Here is a 24,089-nt window from a genome sequence, read left to right as displayed (position 1 = left end):
CAACTAACTTTTGTTATTTGCCGTAAAAGCCCCTGGGGTAATTGGCCTAAATATAATATTTGAAGCTTCCTTTTGGCCACTGTATGAGATTTTGTTATTTCAATAATAAGTGAAGATTATTTCATTTTTTTAAATATTATATGGATTCTCGTACACATTATTTATTTAGGTTAAATTTTTAACATCACTTTGATTTATAAAGAGATTTTTTTAGTTGTATTTACAAAATTTTTAAGTCATGAAATTTGATCAAACAGTATGGTAGATCCAGCATTTAGGTAAGTAGGTATTATAATAATACAATATCTTAACTACTGAATAGATAAATCATAACTCGATAAAAAATAAAAAATCCAACAACATTCAGTCTTCATAGCATAAATGGTGACTGTGTTATTGAATAAAATCTACGTAAAAATATTTCAAGTCTTTTTCTGAAATGCACTTGTTCTATGTACACTTCAAAGAAATCAATATCATCTGCTGAGAATTGTTTCATTTCACAACTGTTTTCCAATATAAAAGTTTTATAAAGAATGCTGTAACTCTTTTCGAATTGTTTTGGAAACATGCCTTTGATTATTTATTACAAAGTATGATATTTAAAATAATATAATAAGAACGTTCCGTTAGCAATCATTTATTAAATTATTTCTAATAGCAGCAGCCAAAGATACTTTTGCACCTTTTTATTTGTATATTCAGTAATATTGCAGTGAATGTATGAGTACCATAGGTTTCCAAGAATGAATCTCAATTTTCTATCCATTCCATTGACTGATGTTGTTATATTTTTAATTAAATGCGGTATTGTAGAGTCACTATTTCATTTCCATAGTTCAAACCAAACTAAACAATGCAAGTACCTACGTACAATTTTAACATTTATACGTTCTTCAAATTGTAAGTTACATTGAAAAGGATTACGGAACTTCAAAATGTTATGAAAAAAACTAAACCATCATTCTTTTAATTTAACTATTATTAAGCAATTATTAAATAAAGCTATAACGATTAATCGCTTTCCTAGTCCATAATTATATTATGTCTAATTACATAGTAGATCACATTAAAAGGGTTGTTATATAAAAATTGAACCATTACAAAAAAGCAAGTAACTTCTATCACTTCACGATTATAGGCGTATAATAAACTACATTAGCGTTAAATATGGGGCCGAAATTTTTGACAAAATTCACAGAAAGCTTAGAAGACCCCAATCACCCCTTAATGGGACCAGTAATATCTAGTCTGAATTTAGCAGGAATGTGGAAACCAAATAATAAGATCATAAACAAGGTCACAATAATACAGGTCTGTGCAGCATTGTCTCAAGTAACTGAATTTATTGAACTATGGTACTTAAGATCAGACATGGGTAGTGCTATGAGAAATCTATCTATAAGTACCCTTAGTTTAACTTGCGTAGTCAAATCAGGCACCTTTGCACTATGGCAGAAAGACTGGAGACAAGTGATAGACTATGCTTCGTCTTTAGAGAGGGAACAGATAGAGAAAAATGACAGAGTCACGAATCAAATTATGAAGAAGTACACTAAATATTCTAGACGTTTAATGTACTTTTATTGGTGGGTTAGTTTCGGTACAGTACTAGCGGTATTATTTGCTCCTTTGGTCATGTATTTGTCATCTTCTGAACAGCAAGAACTTATAAGAAATGGAAGTTTACCTTATCCAGAAATTATAAGTTCCTGGGTGCCTTTTGATAAAACTAGAGGCTATGGTTATGTAGCTATTCTTTTTATTCAAGTATGCATGTGTACTTATGGTGGTCTCACTGTAGCCAGCTACGATTCTAATGCTGTGGTTTTGATGACTTTCTTCTTTGGCCAATTGGAGATATTGAAAGAGAATTGTAAGAGACTATTTGATGAAGGGAAAAGTTCGGTGGAACGTATCCGTGAATGCCATTATCATCATGTAGAACTTATCAAGTAAGAAACAAAAAATATATCAAATTAAAACATTTACTAATTCAATTAGAGTTCTTCTAGAAGCTCTTTTGAATCGTCATAACACAGTTTTACCATTTACCCCGCTTTGGAAAGCAGATAAATAAATAAAAAAGCTTGTATGCCGAGCACACGTGTCAGAAGTGAAACTTCTTTGGCAAGATTCAAAGATACCAAAATCGTCACCTTACTCCACGACGTTACGGCCATGACGCGACCTTTAAATTTTACTCTAAACGCGCCTAAAAGAAGTTTCACTTCATCAAAATCATAATAATTCAGAATAGAAATAGTTAGGTACACAAAAAATAGTTGCTAAGAATTGAAAATATACGCACAGAAAATGTAAGTAGGTATATCAAAACGAGATCTAAAAGGAATATTTCCTTTTGTTTCCAGACATGCCAATATATTAAATAACGTCCTGTCGCCCGTTCTATTCCTGTATATTGTTATATGTTCTCTCATGATATGTACTAGTGCTATACAAATAACGAAGGTAAGTGAATAAAACAATTACTAGGTATTCTTTAGTATAAAATGTCCCTTTATTGTATCGGGATCCATTAATAAATAAGTTACAATTCATATAAAGCTGAAGAGTTTGTTTAATTGTTTGAACGCGCTAATCTCAAGAACCAGTAGGTCTGATTTGAAAAATTATTTCGATGTTAGATAGCCCATTTATCGAGGAAGGCTATAAAGCAGTATATCATTACGCTAAGACCAACAGGAGCGTAACCACGTGGGTGAAACCGCGAAGCGCAGCTAGTATTCAATAAAATTAAAACAAAAACTGTATTTCTACCTAATTCATAAAATATTTAAATTTTCTCAGTAATTGTCTAGAGACATGGAAATATATTTATTAATTCAAATAGTTTATAATGTTGTTGTACCGAAAAGTTTTCACACACAATCAGATAAAATGAATACAATGATATTAGACCTTGCTGGAATTATCATATGACAATAATTTGCAGTTTAAAAATATTTCAATATTTGTCACAGATAATAATTATAATACTCTAAGTACTAAGTTTTGTTTACGTAGGATACTTTATTGTTGAAACGTTGAAAATTTTATTCAATTAAGTGGACTGATGTTAGTGTGACCTTTGCCCAGCAGTGGGATAGCCGATATATTGCACTTTCATTAATCGTCATTTTACAGGAAGGAACTACTACAATGCAGCAGTTATGGATAGCGGAGTATTTAGGAGCTCTCATAACTCAGCTCTTTTTGTATTGTTGGCACAGCAACCAAGTATATTACATGGTATGTAATAACTAATAACCTTATTAATTCCTATTAAAAATTTAAGCGTCGATATTTTCAGAAGACTAACATTTTCATATATAATTCAAAAGTAAATAATATTATATTTTTCCTAATATCGTAAAGTCCCGCTTTTTCGTTTTTCTTTATCCTACACAGCAAATGGGGAACTAATTTATATAAAAATCGATCGATAAAATATAAAATCTCTTTTGTTTCAAGATGTATATTTATCGGTTTTCACCTTTTCACTTTCTTGTGGGTATCAAAGAATTGTCGTAAATAATGGCTTTTTACAGCGAATCGATTATTTTCAGAGCCTTACAGTAAGTGAAGGAGTATATTTCAGCCATTGGTATGCGCATGGTGTGCGCATGAGACGAAATGTAATCTTACTGTCTGGTCAACTGAATAAATGTATTGCATTTTCAGCTGGCCCCTTCAGTGAGCTTAATATTTCAACGTTTGTTGCGGTAAATATATATTTTTTATTGTCTGTGGCCATCATTTTTAAGTTCTCTTTGTATTAGTTTTTCGCCGGTGGCTTCGTCCACGGTCTAAAACCTTATGAATTGTAATATGTATATTAAATATTATGTAATTTTAAAGACGGAGGCATGCAGACACAGAAGCCGGAAATCTACTTTGTTCTATACATACTATGTTGTGATTTATGGTTACATTTTTTTTTTCAGATATTAAAAGGTGCATACAGCTATTACACGTTTTTAAAACAAAAGTAATTCAATTATTATCCTGAATTCTACAGCACAATTTTTCGCTTTCAATAAAAAACATTTAAAAATATGTTTGTTCATTCATTTTCCTGTACTTTATTGGACTTTTATATAGGAAGGGTTGGGCTATATCTTAACGAGTCGTGTTATTAATTTATAAATTACTAGCTTTCCGCCCGCGGCTTCGCCCGCTTTGTCTAAAACCTAATTAATTATGTACTAAAACCTTCCTCTTGAATCACTCTATCTATGAAAAAAATGCATCAAAATCCGTTACGTAGTGTTAAAGATTTTAGCACACAAAGGGACATAGGGACAGAGAAAGCGACTTTGTTTTATACTATGTAGTGGTATATAAGCCATATAAAAGTTCATTGAGCGACAAGATATATCTATGCAATTCAAAATACACCTTGAAGTTCAAGGTAAAATTTTTCGTAATTTATTATACTTAATCATTCATTATATTCTTCTATGTAATAAATTATACTATAAATATTGTCAATTTAATAACTAGAAAGTCGAGGTTACATTATAAGGCGCTATTGGATTTTCTAAACTCCTCTCTTTTGGTTGAAACTGCAGGAAATTGAAGTGCGATTTATGAAACAGCCTTAGGAAAAATGGCCAAGTCATTTTCTATAATAGTTTTAAAATTCTTTATTGCATTGAAATTAAAACATTTACAATTTTATAAAAAAAATAGTACCTTTTTAGGGCAAATAAAACTTAATATGAACTTGATGTGATATAATATTTTAGTTAAATACGTGGTTAATATTTTGGATGTTTTGTATAGAGCAGATGTATTTAATTGTTAATTATTATTAGTGGATAGTGGTTGACCGCCTCCTTGGTACAATGGTTGACGCGTGAGCGTAGAACCGAGGGGTCCTGGGTTCGATTCCCGGTGGAGACGAAGAAAAAAAAATGTTTCGGTCTGGCAGGACACAGAAGGCTGGTCACCTACTTGTCCCAAAAAAAAATCGATCAGTGAAACAGATGTATGCATAATAAATACATCTGCCCCTTACACCACTAGGGGACACGGTACTTCACTAAATTACTTATCCACTGATAAGTAATTCTTCATCCTGCGAGTTATCATGCAGAGTGAGTTTTTTAAAACTTCACTAGAACTGGGCTGAAGCATTTACCACTGTTTTAGACGTAAGAGACAGTTAAGTTACATAAATACTTATAAAAAGAAATTCAATATCAAGGCATAAGTACAAATACTAATAATAAAAAATAAAAAACTAAAACCCAACTACACAAAAAACGACGCTGAAAAAGTATAAAACAAGATATTCAAAATACTGAACTGAACAAAGTTGCTAATGTAGTTGCAAATAAATGGACACAGTAGACTCTACCAAGATGCCTTCGTTGTAAATTAACAATAATGTCATACAATACTATTCTGAAGTATGCAATATTCCACTATGTAGAGATAAATTTTCATGTTTCTCACCTCCTTTTGCTTTGCCGTAGTCGGGTAAAAAAAAACTGAAAGGTCCAATATATTGTGAAAGGAAAATTGATTTATATACTTCTAGGTATCCTGGAAAATACTATTATCGACTGCGTTAGTTCTGAGAAAGCTCGGACGGCGAGCAAGTTTTATTAGATTCTCTATCGGCATTCCCTGGACGTTACTTCAGAATATTTCAATTCTAAAATTAATGTTAACTCATAAAAATGTGTGTGGCATGATGTGTGCTTATTTTAGTTAATTCTCTACTAATATTATAAGTCGAAAGGTGCTCTGTCTGTATGCCTTGACGTTTTCGTCTAAACTACTGAACTGATTTTGATGAAATTTGTATCATTGACAGACTATAATTTGTATTATGAAAGTAAGATGAGTGTAATATTACATACGTAAATTTATTTAGATGTAGGTAGTTTAATAATATTTATATCAATTCTAGTAGTAAATACTTTTTCTCTGTTTTTCTTTACACAAAGAACACCATTAGTTTAAAATAATAATTCTACACTACAAACCAGCAATCATTGTTTTATTTTCTTACTTAAAACCCTCAATCTTACGTTCCAATAGGACATAATCACGTGTTATTTTAGCAAAATATTGAGACATGTGTCCGCCCACACTATCAGTAATAATTTCAGGTTTGAATACAAAAAATATTTTAACAATGTGTTCGTCAACTGAAGCGATAGCAGATGGCCCTTTGTTTGTTCTTTACAAAATATAATTGAATCAAAGTAATTGAACTTTGAACCCTTTGTTGTCGATAGATTTTTCTGAACAAAATACCTTCGTAAATTGCCAAAATGTTGGCAAAGCTCGAAGATCCCGCGAACCCTTTATTAGGCCCCACGTTAAAAGGTTTACAGGCTTGGGGAATGTGGCAGAAGCAGGGAATGAGCCGAATTATGTACAACATCCTCCATTTTCTGGCTATATTATTCGTTGTCAGTCAGTACGTAGAGCTCTGGAATATTCGATCGGAATTGGATATGGCTCTACGGAACTTGTCAGTTTCTATGCTAAGCACAGTTTGTGTCGTCAAAGCTGGTACATTTGTTCTGTGGCAATCCGATTGGAAGCAGATCATTAACTTTGTTTCTGATACAGAGAAAAAGCAACTGTCCAAACGGGACTCTACTACAAAGAGAATCATTAGCATCTATACCAAATATTCTAGAAACGTCACATACTTCTATTGGTGTTTAGTTACGGCTACCGTTTTTACCGTTATCCTAGCACCGTTAGTAAGTTTTCTGTCATCTGCTGAGTTCCGTGAAAAGATAAGAAATGGGACAGTGCCGTATCCAGAAATTATGAGCTCGTGGGCTCCCTTTGACAAAACAAAAGGCTTCGGTTATAAGGTAATGGTTTTAGAGCACACTTTGATCTGTTTTTATGGAGGCGGCATTGTAGCGGCTTACGACTCTAATGCTGTAGTTTTGATGACGTTTTTCTCTGGTCAACTCGAGCTTTTGAAAAGAAATTGCAGTAGACTTTTTGGGGATGGTAGTGAATATATTAGCTACAACGAAGCAGTTGCTAGAATTCGTGATTGTCACGAACATCGCATGAATTTGGATAAGTAAGTTTTAATATTATTTTTATCATTACCATTTATTACAAAGCATATTATCTTTAATATGAATAGCTGTTATGAAAGGTAAAAATGTTGTGTAGTTTTATGAAACCACGGTAAAAGTGAAACTGTTCGAACGGTTCCGAACACTGCTTTATGCCTACTCGGCAGCCGACCGTCTCGCGACATGCGCTACACAGACCAAAAAGTTTGAGACGATGTAATAAAAGTTTCACTTTAAAAAACAAATTAAAGGCATTTAGGGTTTATTATTCTTCATTAAATTAATTATATTTCAGATACGCCAAGATTTTAGATTCATTACTATCACCAGTAATGTTTTTGTACATTATTATTTGTTCTCTCATGATTTGTGCCAGTGCAGTGCAATTAACAACGGTGAGTTCTATAAAAAAAAAAAAAAATTGGTTGTCTGTAAAGTCGGTTTACTGACGATAGTTGAACGTGACAACGTCCGATTGTGCTTCTTTGTCGCTCGTTCCGCGCTCTCGCTTGCACTTCAAGCTTTACATGGAACGCCTCAGAGCGAAGTAACGCCGCATGAGTCATGTTTTTTCGTGCGTGCAGCCGGCGCTATCGAATTATAAGACGTTGTCACGTCAAAACATTCACTGAAAAATCATTCAACAAATTAACATTAATCATGCTTGCGTTGGTCGTAAAATCACATTTTTAACATTATCTCCGAAACATTTAAAATGCAATATTACCACTGTGCCACCAACCCAAGCATATTATGTCCATTGTCCAACATGTTATTACAAGAATAATAACTTTTTATTTGAGTGCTATTGAAATGCACTGATCAGAACATGAAAATTCTTTCACTTACAAAACAGTATTCAGGACATAGCCTATTTTGTTTTAATCCGGCATGAGCCCAGCCTAGAAGGCTACAGTCCTAACCCTATCCAGTCTTTAGAACATTTTTTAGATTTTGGAATCTAATGCTCAAAAGCGGACATTAAAAATGTATTTTCTGAATCTGCAGTCAGATTTAATTTCACATTTAGAATCAAGGGAACCATTTTGTATCCATCTGTCAAAGGACAAGCATGAATTTATAGCTGTATTTTATTAATTTCTAGGAAGGTACGACGAGCATGCAACGTATCTGGATAGCAGAATATTTGATAGCTCTGATTGCCCAATTATTTTTGTACTGCTGGCATAGTAATACAGTTTTCTTCACGGTGAGTTATTTGAGGTAGTTTGTAAATTAACCATGCATAAGTACCTAAATACCTTGACTTTGGCATCCTGTTCAACTATGAGAAAACAAATTAGTGCTTTTTGCCCAAAAAATGAAAACAACAGATATGTTTGAAATTTAATATGCATAATTCATATAGAATACACGTTGGTTACATACATTTCATATAAAAGTGATCTGTCTACGAACTTGCCTCGCATGGGCTTCTTTAGTAACTTGATATGTGTGATTCCAGGACAAAAAGTCACATACAATTAGGTTTGTCCAAACCTTATTCTTATAGGGAAGGATATAGACAAAACAACAACCTATTTTGTATATTTATTATAATTTTACGTGTGTTGAAATAAATGTATTTTTTCTTCTTTCATGAATGTTCTAGAACCTAAGTGTAGACGAGGGTATCTACGGCAGCGCGTGGTGGTCGCAAGGGGTGCGCGTGCGCCGTAGCGTCGCACTCCTCGGCGGACAGTTGAATAGAACGATTGTCTTTACTGCTGGCCCGTTCACTAAATTGACTGTTTCTACTTTTGTTACGGTATGGTTAAGTTTTATAGAAGTAATTTTTGGGATGATATTATTCAATTATAATGGACCTATCTAAGTAGGTACCTAATAGTTTTTTGGAGGTAAATATGTAAATAAATTGAGCACTGATAGAAATTAAACATGCCAGCCAATCAATCTTCTATCAATCAATCTTGTGGCCAGTCTTCGTAATGCTAACGTAAAACTTGTTTTTAATAATAAAAATGAGGGATCTTGACCACCAGGTTGCATGAAATTGCTGCTGTAGCGATGAGACCGTCTGATTTCCGTCGACTATTTCGGATGCAGTCTATTAATTTGTATTTCAATACACTTTGGTGTACGATAAAGTGTTTTGTTTTGTCTTTAATAGATTATAATACTTTGTTGCAGATACTAAAAGGATCATATAGCTACTACACGCTTTTAAGCAAGAAAGAAGATTGAATGCCTACCAAGATTGCAAGTATCAGAGTTGAGAAATTACACTCTATGTAGAGAGAGACTCTATGTTCACACTGAAAGTTTTGCACTTATTATTAAACATAAATTAGTTCAAAAATTATTTAGTAAAAAGGTTTTTTGAAATATAATTTGCACTGTAGAAACAAATAGTCTTAATTGTTCAATATATTGTTTTAGAACTAAAATGGCTTGTTTTATTCTCCTTTTTTATTAATTATTTCTATTAAATACTAATTAGGTACCTGCATTATAATATACTAACTGCAATTAAATAATTACTAACTGTGCCCCGTGCTTTTACCCGGTCCTGTTGGTCTTAGCGTGATGATATTACCTACATGGGTCTAGCCTTCCTCGATAAATGCGCTACCTAACACCAAAATAATTTTCAGATCTGACTAGTACTTCCTGAGATTAGCGCGTTCAAACAAACTCTTCGGCTTTATAATATTAGTATAGATAATACAAATCAATATCTACATAACAAATTCTAAGAAACTAGTTACAATAGAATTAATTAAACATCTTGCGAAGGTATAAACTATTACAACTCCTAGAAAGTTGTTCGGACAAACTGACCAACTTATTACGACTTTGTTAGCCCTTATCTTATCTATAATTGAACTAGTTTCTGTCAAAACCTTTGTCAAACTAACGCCGGTGGTGTTGGGATTTAATAAACAGTTTATGACTTGTATATTGTGATTAAATTATTTATTTTGTGTGGAAGAAATATTAGGTACACAAATTGAATACAAATGTACCTAGAATACATGTATTTTTGTATAGGTACAACTAGTAGTTTAATATTAATATGATTATTTATGCTTATTTGGGAAAAAATCAAGTGATTTGTGTATAAACAATTAGGTAGTATTTGTAGACAACACATTAGCTGTTATTCCCTTGCTAACAAGAACTTGTAGGTGTGAGCAAAAATATTAATCAAATAAAATAATTTGGAAAATCCAAAAGTGCACGCCTCATAATTTTTTTTTAATAAATATTTATTAATTATTATTTTTGTTTATTTAATAACAATTAAACCACATCGAATCAGACCCTGAAAAATGAAAGGGTTCTATTCCTGAGCATACTCAAGCGTAAGAGAAAAAAAAAGACTCGATTAGTAAAGTATTTCGGTCGCTATCGTGTTAACAAGAAAAAGGATCCGCACATACAGACACACGGACGTCCAAGACAGAACTTTTTTAAACTGTTTTTTAACTAGTTTAAATAACAAAAATGACATCAAAAATATCATGAACGTTAAAAATAGTGTTTTTTCTTAATATGTGTGTGTATGTATTATCTTACAAGTGCAATGTATGATACATAAAGACATTTTAAGTTTGAAAAATCAGATGTTTTGCGCGAAGTGACAGTAGTACCCACCTCAACGCTTCGCTTATGAGGCGTGCAATAAGTAGTGCCTACAAATACCTATTATTTTATTCAATACCGAAATATCATCTTCTATTATAAACTGTAAGTAATAGCTGTTGTAATTGTGTTTGGTTACCTTTGAAAATGTGAATATTTACATATTTTTTTCAACATTAAATATTCTACATATTTAGTTAGCGCCATCTCTGAATCACTGAATGTATTATGGAAACTAAAAAAGTTTCAGTTCGATCATTTAGTTTCAACGCCATCTATCAAATACTAGTTACAACTTTAGATATTGTTAACGCTCTCGTTACTGAAGTTTAGTTTGCTACAGAATAGGTGGAATAGGTTATAGTAATTTAATATGTTACAGACAGATGGCACTTTTTCGAATTAAAATTTTGCTATTTATCAAAATATTATTACATTAATTTTAATATTATTTTAAATTTTTAGCTGCCCCAGCGGACGTGGTTCTGTCCCTTTTTTGTGGTTTCCATAAGAAACTTCCTTCTACCTTAACAAAAACATTAAATAAAATAGCCAAATTGGTCAAGTATTTCTAGAATTTTATGCTTAGCAACCACATTGACCCGGTGAACTTTTTATCAGCTACATAGGTAGTAGCGTACATTATTTGTCAAAGTTACTATAGTCCTTTCCACCTAAGATGATTTCTGTGACACATCGATTTTTGACACGTGTAGAGATGTCGGTTACTGAAATCGTATCAATTGTTTCCGATAATCGATAATATTCTATATGGAAATGAAATCGATTTGAATAAAGTACCAAAATTAGTTTTTTCGGCATTTCGCCAACAATTAACTAAGGAAACTTAGCAAACAACAGTAACAAAAAGTCAACAATAACAATTAGTAACAATAACAAATACCACGTAAAGTATCAATATAAAAATGCAACTTGTATACAAGGCTGACGCACTCGTACAGACGATTGACTCGATTGACAAACGATCACAAGATGGGCGCCGATTATATGATTTTCCAACTCTATGATTTTTCAACGATCCATTTCATGTACACGAATTGCGTAGGTATTATATTTTTGTGTTATTTTATTTTATTTTTCATTATATTAAACTAAACAATACTGTTTTTTATTTATAAGCTTACGATGTTTCATTTTTTTATTTTTGGTAATAATGCCGCCATAAAATAAAAATATTATGCACTAAAATTATTTTGACTTTTTAAACATAAAATACGTAATTCGGAACACGATGAAGTGTCACAGGAATCATCCTAGTTGAAAAGGACTATAATTGTCGTTATTTATTTTTTTATGTTACAAGCTGTTTCTACCTTCCCTGGAACACACAGTTCTAAACCACTATAACCTAAAGCAGCTCAACTGTTTGAGAGTTTGAGGAGCACAAACAAACAACATAATTTTATTTTATTCTTTAAGTAAATTAAGAGCAAACTAAGAAACAATGTACGTATAACAACGATATCGAAAAGATCAAAAAGTTGACAGTGTTAAAAAATAATAATATAAAATAATAACTGCCGATATAAGTTTCAGTTAAATTGTCATCCAGGTTTTAAATTTATGAGGTTTCATTTCAACGGAATCACTGTTTCAGGAATTTATCACTGGAATTTATTGCACTTGTACACAATTTCGTTAAAATATTAAGTTCGATGTTCTTGCGTAGGCGATTTTTTTAATTATGCAGCATTGAGCCATCACGAATAAATTATGATAGACTTTAAATATAATTAAATTATATATAATTATAATATAATTTCACGATTTTGTGACATAATTTTTTTTTCTCTATAATTGAAATGACCTTTACCTTCGTTATTATTGATAGTTAATAATATTGTTTTTCAAACTCAAACTCAAACTCAAACATTTATTCATTCAATTAGACTTCTTATAGAAGCACTTTTGAAACGTCATTACATATTTTAAAATTTACCACCGATTCGGAAAGCAGTATCTACGGAGAAGAACCGGCAAGAAACTCCATAGTTGCTCTTTTAAATCATGTCAGTTTTACAATTTTACAAAATACATATGTTACATCATACTTACATCATATATTATAATAACATGCCAATTGCCAAAGAACTGTCCTGTGGTTTTTTCGCGACAACCCTCCATGGGTTTTTATCGTTTTTGTTTTGTTACACGGTAGGTATATAATTTCCACAAATAGCATTCTGCAGTTTTTTGCGTAATAGCACGCATTACTAAATAGTAAATAGTAACTTGGTAATAGAGCTTGGTAATAATAAAAATAATATAATAGTTACCTACTTGGTAAAGAGGTAATAGAGCAATAAAAATTTACCTATGCATAGGTAATTAATAATTATATTATTTTATGTGTGTTTAGATAATATTTGGGTTTTATTTAGTGATATTTTTAAATAAAGCACACAAATGTTAGAATATTATTATTGAACGTTAATTAGACTATTATTAAAAAGTAAAAACCAATAACACATATATATCAAACTCGTCCTGAAATATTTAAACCGTCATTTTACAACGTTCTTATATAATTGGAGTACAAACAGTTACGCGATAGTTTTCATGTCCTAACGCTTGGTTGTCGTGTGACCACTATTTATCTGTCAATTATAATTGAAACCATTTGTAACACCATTGATGTACGAAGTTTCATAGGAATATAACTTTTTTTTTCATATCATTTATCAAACTAACTGCGCTCCGCGATTTCACCCGCGTGGCTCCGCTCCTGTTGGTCTTAGCGTGATGATGTTATAGGTACACTATACAAAACTGTTGATCAGAATTGTTATAGAAATGAAATGTGGAATTTTTGACAGAACGAAATCAGAATGAAGTCTGGATAAGCACATACTAAGCTTCTTTTTACCTGGGTATCAAACGAGTGACGTCACAGACTCTTTCCAACGTGTTTTTTATACCAAACTTTCAAAATGATTTGACGGATGTATATTAAATTTGAATTAAATGTAATGTGATTTTTTTTATTCTTTAAACTGATAAGGGTTATCATATAAATAACAAGCAAAAGTTATTTGTCACAAATAAACGTTTACCTAATACCGTTTACCGGTTCGGCTTATTCATTGTAAGGTCAAATCATGACAATTTTTATCTAAAAATATGACTGTCGTGATTATATGTTTAATATCATTGTACAATACTGGGACGATTTTGTATTGTCACTTTGATACGACAATAATTAATATAGTTAATATTTTTTTATTTATTACTTGTAATCATCGAGAAGATAATAAAAACAAACATTCATCAATACCATTCATATTATTATAGTGATTTTTATTATTTTTCTTGTAAATAAAGCTAAAAAAAAATATTTACCGTTGGTTTCTACATGTCCTTATCTATTTTTTGGTAAAAAAAGACATCGAAGTCAGCGTTATTGCCAAAAAAAATAAAAAGTAAACCTTTCAGTTATTTGTTTTTTCTTTTATAAAGTTTAAAATTCATGTAACATGTAAACTGTACTAAGTACTGTAAACTTTATAAAAAATCAATAATTCACAAGACGTTCTAGATACATAATATTAGTCATATTTTTACAAATACAGTTCATCTCGTATAGTCAAACTGTTCTTTACAAAAAAAAATATTGTCGAAATAACTTTATTTACATTCAACTATAATATAATTTTGTTCAACTTTATGACTTGCAGTATTCAAAACGTATACGATAAACTGCTATATATATGTGTGATACTGAACTTGTTTTGATCAAACATACCGTGTCCACAATCTATTTATTTATCGGTGGCCTTGTAACGCAGTCAGTGATCAAATACAATTTTAACGTGCTACAGTGTTGGTGTGTCTGACGGTATGTCGTTTTTAGTATGGTTATTTTAATACTCTTGATGCTTTATTGGAAAAAAATTGTTTAATGATTATTTATGTGTGAATTATTGATTTTGTTTATAAAAGTAGTTTGTGTGTGATTAGATTTTTATCTGTTAGGTTAGGTTATTTAAACGTTTTATATAATTTGAGTACCTACTTAGGTATTTCATATTCATATAATCAAATATTCATTGACGTAGTATTTTAACTGAAAAATACCTAAATTGTTTTTCATATTATTATTTTTTAACGTTTTACGATTTGTGTGCTATTTCTAAACATGGGAACCGGCTGGAATTGTTCACAACAGGTTTTTCGGTTATTGTGGTTATTGGTTATGTTACAATTGAGTAGGTTAGTTCGGTAGTTTGTATAATGTAATAAATTATATTATCTTATTCTCTAAAATAATTTGACTTTAATACTAAGTAATTTCAATACTAACCAGTATTAACCGGTAACGAAATCTGCCGGTTATCATTATTATGTAAGGCTGTTGGTACATATTATAATATACGTGCAAACAAGCAGTATTAAATACTAATAATTTACCTAATATCTAAAGAAACCTGTATCTACTTCAAATCTCTGCTATTTTGAATGTTAATGATCATGAGAATATTAAAAATACCATTTCATTCCATTCCCACAGGTAAAAAATAAATTCAATAGATTACCACGTCTTATAAGTTACTAGCGACCCGCCCCGGCTTCGCACGGGTGCAATGCTGATACTAAATACACAACAGAAAAACTGTGAACGTTGTATATAAAAACATTACGGCCCGCTCCGGCTTCGCACGGGTATAAAATAGATAGCCGGGCGGCCGGCCGGTACCGCCGCAAAGGCTACGTCCCGCAATTTTTAAATCTGTAATATCTTCGAAAATATTCACTTAAATCATACGGTGTAAAGGGCCATATAGATCTATATTAAATGAACAATGTATTCAAGGTATTTAATTGGTTAAGGATTAATGCTGTATTGGTTAAAATCGCATCGAAAATTTGCCATTATTTGTCGTAAAAAGTAAATGACAAAAAAAAAGTTATTGTGGGTTATCCATAAGAGATAGACATATACCATCGCGGACTTTTCTTTAGACCTTTTCAATGTGTATAATATTTAGTACATTATTTTGATAAAACTCGTAGGCCTCAGCCTGCGTTTGCAATGTAAGCGGAAAAAATGTAATTTTTTACGACATCACATTAGAAACCTCAAAAATAACAGTACTTCTCCTCTTGAATCACTCTATCTATTAAAAAAAACCGCATCAAAATCCGTTGCGTAGTTTCAAAGATTTAAGCGTACAAAGGGACATAGGGACATAGGGACATAGGGACATAGGGACAAGGAAAGCGACTTTGTTTTATACTATGTAGTGATGATAAACGAGTTCCAATTCTATTCGGCGCATTGGTTCTTACGCGATGCGCTTAGACAGACAGACAGCGACGTATTATAATTTTTTTTCAATGTCTTATCTCGCTCTTATGAAAACTCTATATTATATTGTAAACTCATAATCGATATTAATGTAGGTACAAAATATATCTACTCGTTGGGTAGGTAATATAACAAATGGCTTTTTATAAATAAAATTTTATATTTTATTCACTTATTCACTTTGGCTTTTACTGTGAAGCGTGAACCATTTATCACCTCCCGAGAAGCACTCTATTTTCATTTTAAATAATAATATATTCACATCATTTGTATTGTCTAACATTTTTAACTTGAACATGCAAAAGGTGAATCGTTTTTTATTGGAATTTGTTTAACAGATATAAATTAAATCATTACATATTTCTGTGCCCAAGAATAATGGAATAGAACATATCTTAATCATTTTATTAAAGCTTGCTAAAAATTGCAATATAATAACAGGAAGTTATCATTTCATGTGATGATTTGCACTTAAAAAACTATTAAGACATGATTAAGACCATCATGATTATTATTAACCAACTCATAAAAAGAGGTCCAGACTCCAGAATATTCGACGAATAGTTTTACGACTTTAAACTGTAGTAATAAAGATGAACCTAAACTTCTTTTGCGTCACTATTTATTTTCGATATTTTGAAGGTCAGCCTTTCGCTTTGATTTTGACTAAGTATATCCTGTCTTGGACAAGGTTATGATTAACGCTCATGTCTTACCGGAGCCGATAAACATCCAAGGAGTCTCTCTCGAGATTGTTCAAGAGTATGTCTACCTAGGGCAAACGCTCCAACTAGGTGGGAACAATTTCGAGAGAGAAATCAACAGGAGGATACAGCTGGGTTGGGCAGCTTTTGGTAAACTACGTCGAGTCTTCTCGTCGTCACTACCACAATGCCTCAAGACAAAGGTATTTAATCAGTGCGTCCTACCAGTCATGACCTACGAAGCCGAGACGTGGACATTGACAGTGCGACTGGTCCACCAACTCAAAGTCGCTCAGCGAGCTATGTAGAGAGCTATGCTCGGTATTTCTCTAAGGGACCAAGTCCGAAACGAAGTAATTCGCCAGAGAACAAAAGTAACCGACATAGCTCAACGAATTAGCAAGCTGAAGTGGCAGTGGGCCGGTCATATGTGCCGCAGAACGGACAACCGCTGGGGCACACATGTCTTAGAGTGGAGACCGCGACTCGGCAAACGTAGCGTAGGACGCCCTGCTACACGGTGGAGTGACGACGTTCGAAAGGTTGCTGGCCATAACTGGCGGCAAAGAGCCAACGACCGGGCTCAGTGGCGTGCATTAGGAGAGGCCTACGTCCAGCAGTGGACATCGAAAGGCTGATGATTGATTGATTGATATCCTGTCTTGAGGTTTAACGTAGTTCATAGGCGACAACTTTTCGTATATTTTAAACTACCTAGGTATACCTTTATATCATAGATATAGATATTCGAAATCGACAGAATAAAATTTAGTTACCTTTTCTCGAGTGAAACCGCATGTTCCAGCTAGTTAATTATAACCGCTTTAACATTGCATAATATGGAGCGTAAACAGACGGAGCACGGAGCATCTTAACATAATATTATTACAGTTACGCTAAAATATTCAAAGTGCTAGTCACTTAGTATCTAGGAATTCCAAGCACTAGGGTTACAGTTAACACAGGCTCTAATCTTACCCGTAGATGAAGGTAATTAAGCTTCTAAATATATATTAAGATGCAGGATAACGCAAGGCATTAATTGTATTTTAACGATGTTTAAAATGAATATGTTTGCGCAATTTAACAGATTTTAGATAGGATTTTTAATGGGACCTTTAACGTTTGTATTTGAACATTTAAGCTATCGGTCCGGTGCCTCATTCGCTTAGGTAGATATTCATTGGTCGTGGACGATTTCTAAGAGTACCCGCATCCCCGGCTAACTGCGCGGCTCGACGGAACACAGTGGGTTTTAGTCGGTAAGAATCCGACATAACCCTTGGCTCCATCCCCGGGGGCCGTGGGTATCTTTGGAAGATTTCCCCACTATAAAAAAAAAGTAGATATTCATTGATGAAATACTTATGTTATAACTCTACCATTATTCGTTCGTGGGTAGTCACCATCTAAAGTCGCAGTATCTATTTATTAAAAAAAATGTCTCTGTCTGGAACGGGAGGTAGATCACCAACTTGACTATAAAGGAATTCGATCAGTGAAACAGACGTGATTTTGGAAGATTTTCACAGATAATATTTATATCAATAGTTAGTTTCTGAACCTATAGATATGTTTTGATTAAATCTTATCTGCCAGTAAAATGGCAAATAATGTATGAGAATTTAAGTCATATTATGTGGTGAAGAGGCTATTTAAGCAAAAAAAATTGACAGGATATCTGTTACTTTATGAAATTAACCCTGAGACTTGAACTTATTACGTATTAATTGCATACAGAAGGTGGTTAGACGTAATTGCGTATACATAAGGTATGGTCTGACGCCTGATACGCAGCAAGAGATAATTATATCAGCTGTTAGATTACGTATATATCTATACTGATATTATAAAGCTGAACAGTTTGTTTGTTTGAACGCTAATCTTGGGAACTACTGGTCCGATTTAAAAAATTCTTTCGGTGTTTATTGCCCATTCATCGAGGAAGGCTATAGGCTATATTATATCATCTCGCAAAGACCAAAAGAAGCGGAGCACTGCGGGTAAAACCGCGGAGCACAGCTAGTATGTTATATACTCACACAAAGACAAGGAAGATAATATCTGTGATAATATTGTACTATCAATAACAAAAAGTGAGGATTTTTCAAAATTACCTACTAATTACTGATAACAACGGGTTGGTTACGGTAAACGATCAAATAATAATATCTTATGAAAAAATTAAATATAATTGTCTGTCAATAATAAGATTATACAATTATTAAAGTGAGAAATTAACACTATCATAGTAGAAGAAATAAAAACATTTTGATAAGAAAAATAATACTTAGTCATTGTTATAATAATTTAGTTTATATGGCAAAAATGTTGTTTTTATTCGGTAATTATTATTTATCTAATCATTTTGTTTGGTCTGTGAAAAGCCATTCATAGATAACATACAATGAGATTATCTATATAATATTATGATAAAATATGTTTTCAGGGACATTAACATACACTTAAAATATAATAAAATATTCAATTTATTAATATTCAAAATATATATTAATAAAAAGATCTTCAGTTAAAAATGTACACACAATCAATTACTTATAGTACTAGATCCCACCGCAGGATTACTTCGTTCATAGTTTTTTTGATGAAACCAAAATTTTATGTATATTTATAATTAGGAGAATATCTTAGACTATAAATATTATTTCTTGTTTTATTTTACGTCAATATATTTTAAACCATAAAGTCTTTAAAATTAATTTATAATAATTTATGATGATAATAATGACTGATCTGCGCGTAATCATACTCGTAGTGTATGAAACTTAACGATAAAATATAGGTATCTATTGGGCTCTCTTCACAGTGGAGAGCGTTGGCTCAACAATAAAAATCCTATTATAAATGCGAATGTTTGTGAGGATGGATGTGTATGTGTACGTTTGTTACTCTTTCACGCAAATACTACTGCACTGATTACAATGAAATTGGGATGGGTTTATCCCGAAAATCGCACGGGAACGGGAACAACGCGGGTTTTTCTTTGAAGACGCAGGCGGAAAGCTACTACATAATATTATGATCGTCGATTTTTGCCACCATTATAGCGATTACGAATAAACATCACCAATGACGGCCGATCATAGACATTAAGGCCCTCTACACTATCTTGATTGCCTCTACTCGACCATATTGAATAATTATTCGCGTTTAAAATCCGTTAAAAAGTTTTAAGTTTCTAAAACACAGACTATATCATTATTTTCTAATCTTTTTTTTATTTTTTTTATTCACAGATTAAAAATGGTGCTAACATTATACAAGTTGGACGCAAGTCCCCCCGCGCGGGCCGCTATGATGGTCATTGACCTTCTGAATCTACCCGCAAAATTTGTTGACGTGAACCTTCTGGAAAAGGAACATTTGTCGGAAGAGTTTTTGAAAGTTTGTAGAACCGTTTTATTTTATATTTTTCTGCCATCACTGAACGTATTCGGAAATGTAGATTGGAAGACAAATTTTAGCTGTTTTTTTTTTAATTTTATAATTCTGACCAAACTGACTCCTTCTGTAATAATCATTCTGAGATTATGTCTCAGCTTACCTACGTAATAAATAATTTTAATTACGAAGTTTTAATTGTAAATATACTCTAAAAGTAAAAACCCTTAATTTAATTTTTTCAGCTGAATCCACAACACACCATTCCAGTTTTAAAAGACGACGACTTTGTCTTGTCTGACAGGTAATTATTATTTATTTATTTTGAACCTATCGATAACATTAAATATAGGTACTCTACATCTATATCTATACTAATATTATAAAGCTGAAGAGTTTGTTTGTTTGTTTGAACGCGCTAATCTCGGGAACTACTGGTCCGATTTGAGAAATTCTTTCGGTGTTAGATAGCCCATTTATCGAGTAAGGTATATATCATCACCCTAAGACCAACAGGAGAGGAGCAATGCGGGTGAAACCGCGGGGCACAGCTCATGCTATATCATATAAATTCTTTCCTTGGTCACGACATCACTCGTGAACGGGTTTGCCGATTTCGATAATTCTTTTTTTATTATATTCCTTGAAGTAAGAGGATGGATCTAATGTAGAGAAAACGTAAATATGTGTCACGGGCGAAGCCGGGGCGGACCGCTAGTATAGTATAAAATACAAACTTAGATCAAAATTATTTTGAATACCCGTAGATGAATTCGTTAATGTTTTGCTCTAAAAGCGGACAATTCTAACAACCGATTAGATATCAAAATTGTAACCTTTCGTTAAATAAAACCGTTGTTAACCCGGCTTTTTATACATACATAAGATTGATATACCTATTGTTGTTGCTGCATCCACTTGGATGATGATAATACTTACGAAAAACTTAAAAAAGCTGCAGAATTGAAATACTTTTAAAACTTATGTTTTCAGCCACGCGATCGCCGGTTACCTCGTGTCCAAATACGCAAAGGACGACTCCCTGTACCCCAAGGAACCCAAATTGCGAGCTATTGTCGACCAACGCTTGCATTTTGACAGCGGTATTTTGTTCCCAGCTGTGCGGTTCACAGTTGTAAGTATTTTGATAGCAATAAGCATGATTATGACAGTTGTTGTCAGCAGTTACTATGGAAAATCCTATCCTATACTATCCTACTAATATTATAAATGCGAAAGTTTGTGAGGATGTGTGTGTGTGTTTGTTACTCTTTCACGCAAATACTACTGAACCGATTACAATGAAATTTAGCACACATATAGAGAGTAACTTGGATTAACAAATAGGACAGGTTTTATCCCGGAAATCCCACGGGAACGGGAACTATGCGGGTTTTCCTTTGAAAACGCGGGCGAAGCCGCGGGCGGAAAATTAGTATATTAGAATGATATGTTTGTTATTCGTAGCTTCACCTTGGTCTAATAGCGACATCTAACAGTATTGTTGTAACTCGTTTAATTAATATTCGACAAAATTTTAATCAATATTTGGCATTAATTATCTTTTTAGCAAATTTAAGACTAAAAAATCAAACTAAGCATGTTTGTTTAATCGCACGAAGTCACGAGCGTAAACTAGTATGTAATAGCATCTAGAGCTGAGTTTGTTTTGAATTAATTAAGTTTGTAACCTAACTAGCATAATATTATTCTGTAATAGATTCAGTAGCTATTTATTTTCATAATAACGTACATTATTATCATAATATGCAATTAACTATATGAGTAGGTACTTTCTAATTAGGTACTTAATTTAAGTTTTACCTCGGGACAAAAACAAAAAAAGAGCGTGTGTGTCAGAAGTGAAACTTCTTTGGCAAGGTTTAAATGTATCAAAATCGGTATTGCCATGGCGCGACCTTAAAATTTTCCTCTCAACGCGCCTTCTTTAGGCTAAGTTTTACTTTAATAAATTATATCTTTTGCCAGTTAATAAGATAGCTTGTAAAAATCCGTAAACAAAAAAGACGTGTGGCACTCAGGGACTGCCGCGGTAAAGCTATTGCATGCTATGCCTTCAAGCCACACCTCCGAGCCCGTCGGAGTGGGGCGCGTGAGGTTTTTCGTTACGCAATTTCTGGATTCGGTCCCCGCGCTCAAGGCCCGCGATAGAAGCTATGCAATAGCTTAAAATTCATAAACTAAAATACTTGAACCATATTTCCAGGGCCCAATACTTTTCTTCGGCGCCACCGCATATGCTCAGGAAAACTTGGACAAGATCAAGAGCAGTTACGAGTTCTCTGAAGCCTTCCTCACTAAGAAGTGGATTGCTGGAGACCAGTTCACCATCGCCGATATCTGCTGTTTCGCTTCTCTTAGCTCATCGAATGAGATTCTTCCTGTTGATGCTGACAAGTAAGTTTTGCTTTTGGATTAATTTGAAACTGTATTTAATGCTATAACATAAAAATATGAATATCATTAAAGACAAAGTCCCGTCAAAGGTAACGTTATTAGTTTTAAAACAATAAATCATAATGCGAAGAATTAGGGTATATATAATGTTCGACGATAATTTTTTTGCCTTGGTTAAAATCTTAATCGTTAACGTAATCTCCTAATTCTACACACCATTGTATCACTACATAGTATAAAACAAAGTCGCTTTCTCTGTCCCTATGTCTCTTTGTATGCTTAAATCTTTAAAACTACGCAATGGATTTTGATGCGGGTTATTTTAATAGATAGAGTGATTCAAGAGGAAGGTTTTAGTATATACCTAATTTATTTTATTTTAGACAAAGCGGGCGAAGCCGCGGGCGGAAAGCTAGTAGTTAATATAATAGTGATAAATGTTGTTACTGGTAAAAATTGATTCAAGAGAGTAGAACCGGCAAGATAATATTTAGAAATAGACAAAGAAAAATTCCCGTCAATCAACACAGCAATTGCTTCTCGAGGCTGCTCGCTCTATGCGGACCCGTGTATTCTATAAATATAAATCAATAGCATGTAAACTTCAACCAAAAACGTTTATTTTTAATAATTTTAATATATTTTCAGATATCCCAACCTGACCGCTTGGTTACAACGTTGTTCTGAACTAGAGGTTTGTAAGAAGAAGAATGAAGCTGGTGCCAAACAATTAGGTGAATTAGTACGAAGCATGTTAGCTTGAAGAGTATCTTAATTTATCACAAACGTTTTATATTTGGAAACATACAGATTCCAAAATCACCTGATAAAATGTTTGGAAGTACAAAAGCACCAATAGTTCAGGGTTTGATCAACACAATTAACATAAAGCTGAGCATCTTAATTTTACATTTGGACTAAAATATTTCGTCCTTACTATCTGATTTTCAAATATTTGGAATTATAAAAGCACTAATAGATTAGAGGTTTGTTCAACACTGTTTTTAGGTGTGCAATACACTTTTTAAATACAAAAATGTTTATTATTTAACATAGTACTATGGAATAGACCTTCTAAATACAGTAAACATAACCTTTACAGTAAATTTTAATATCATCACGCACACGTACGAAAAACGTATTGTGAATAAGTTTATTTATATTATGATTACACCTACGCACACATTACAATAAAGAGATTGATTTGAAACAGGTTGTTTTATTTCAACAATGGTTATACTGATGGAAATTAAGCTAAATGAGTATAATAAATATCTATTTTATTATATTACTAGCTTCCGCCCGCGGATTCGCCCGCCCTTCGTGGTGTTTTGATAAAAGGTAGCCTATGTTCTTTCTCAGGGTCTAAAGATTGTCTGTGACAAATTTCATCAAAATCGGTTGAGAGGTTTAAGCAGGAAAGCGTAACAGACAGACAGACAGACTTTCTTTGTAGGGATGTAGCAAGTACTGTGTCTGTCTAAGTGTCTACCCATATAAATGAGAATATAATATTTTTACAAGTAAAGCGATTTCAAAGCAGGTTTACGACATGATTTCATTAAA

The 24,089-nt window shown here is 32.7% G+C and overlaps 3 protein-coding genes across 3 annotated transcripts; all 3 read left to right on the top strand.

Moving 5' to 3' along the window:
- The first annotated feature begins 1,170 nt into the window (after positions 1 to 1,170).
- Positions 1,171 to 3,995, top strand: LOC149899533 (odorant receptor Or2-like). The gene is made up of 5 exons (XM_090114024.1): positions 1,171 to 1,955; positions 2,373 to 2,472; positions 3,148 to 3,252; positions 3,570 to 3,725; positions 3,948 to 3,995. The coding sequence occupies exons 1-5, from the start codon at positions 1,171 to 1,173 to the stop codon at positions 3,993 to 3,995; spliced, it is 1,194 nt and encodes a 397-aa protein (XP_089970150.1).
- A 2,295-nt stretch (positions 3,996 to 6,290) lies between these two features.
- LOC149899532 (odorant receptor Or2-like) lies at positions 6,291 to 9,300 on the top strand. Its single transcript, XM_090113596.1, has 5 exons — positions 6,291 to 7,069; positions 7,363 to 7,462; positions 8,173 to 8,277; positions 8,680 to 8,835; positions 9,219 to 9,300. Exons 1-5 carry the CDS (start codon positions 6,291 to 6,293, stop codon positions 9,270 to 9,272), a joined length of 1,194 nt encoding a protein of 397 aa, XP_089969722.1. The 3' UTR covers positions 9,273 to 9,300.
- Positions 9,301 to 14,427: 5,127 nt separating this feature from the next.
- Positions 14,428 to 23,562, top strand: LOC149899531 (glutathione S-transferase 1-like). The gene is made up of 6 exons (XM_090113480.1): positions 14,428 to 14,529; positions 19,961 to 20,108; positions 20,351 to 20,409; positions 21,099 to 21,240; positions 22,333 to 22,523; positions 23,172 to 23,562. Exons 2-6 carry the CDS (start codon positions 19,968 to 19,970, stop codon positions 23,284 to 23,286), a joined length of 648 nt encoding a protein of 215 aa, XP_089969606.1. The 5' UTR covers positions 14,428 to 14,529; positions 19,961 to 19,967; the 3' UTR covers positions 23,287 to 23,562.
- The last annotated feature ends 527 nt before the right edge of the window (positions 23,563 to 24,089 follow it).

Source organism: Colias eurytheme, chromosome 20 (genome assembly GCF_061535395.1).
Source record: "Colias eurytheme isolate Ceu_HAF_F1 chromosome 20, ilColEury1 Martin Lab GWU primary, whole genome shotgun sequence".
NCBI classification, from domain to species: domain Eukaryota; kingdom Metazoa; phylum Arthropoda; class Insecta; order Lepidoptera; family Pieridae; genus Colias; species Colias eurytheme.
The sequence above is the reverse complement of the archived record's forward strand: the minus strand, read 5'-3'. Positions and strand labels throughout refer to the sequence as shown.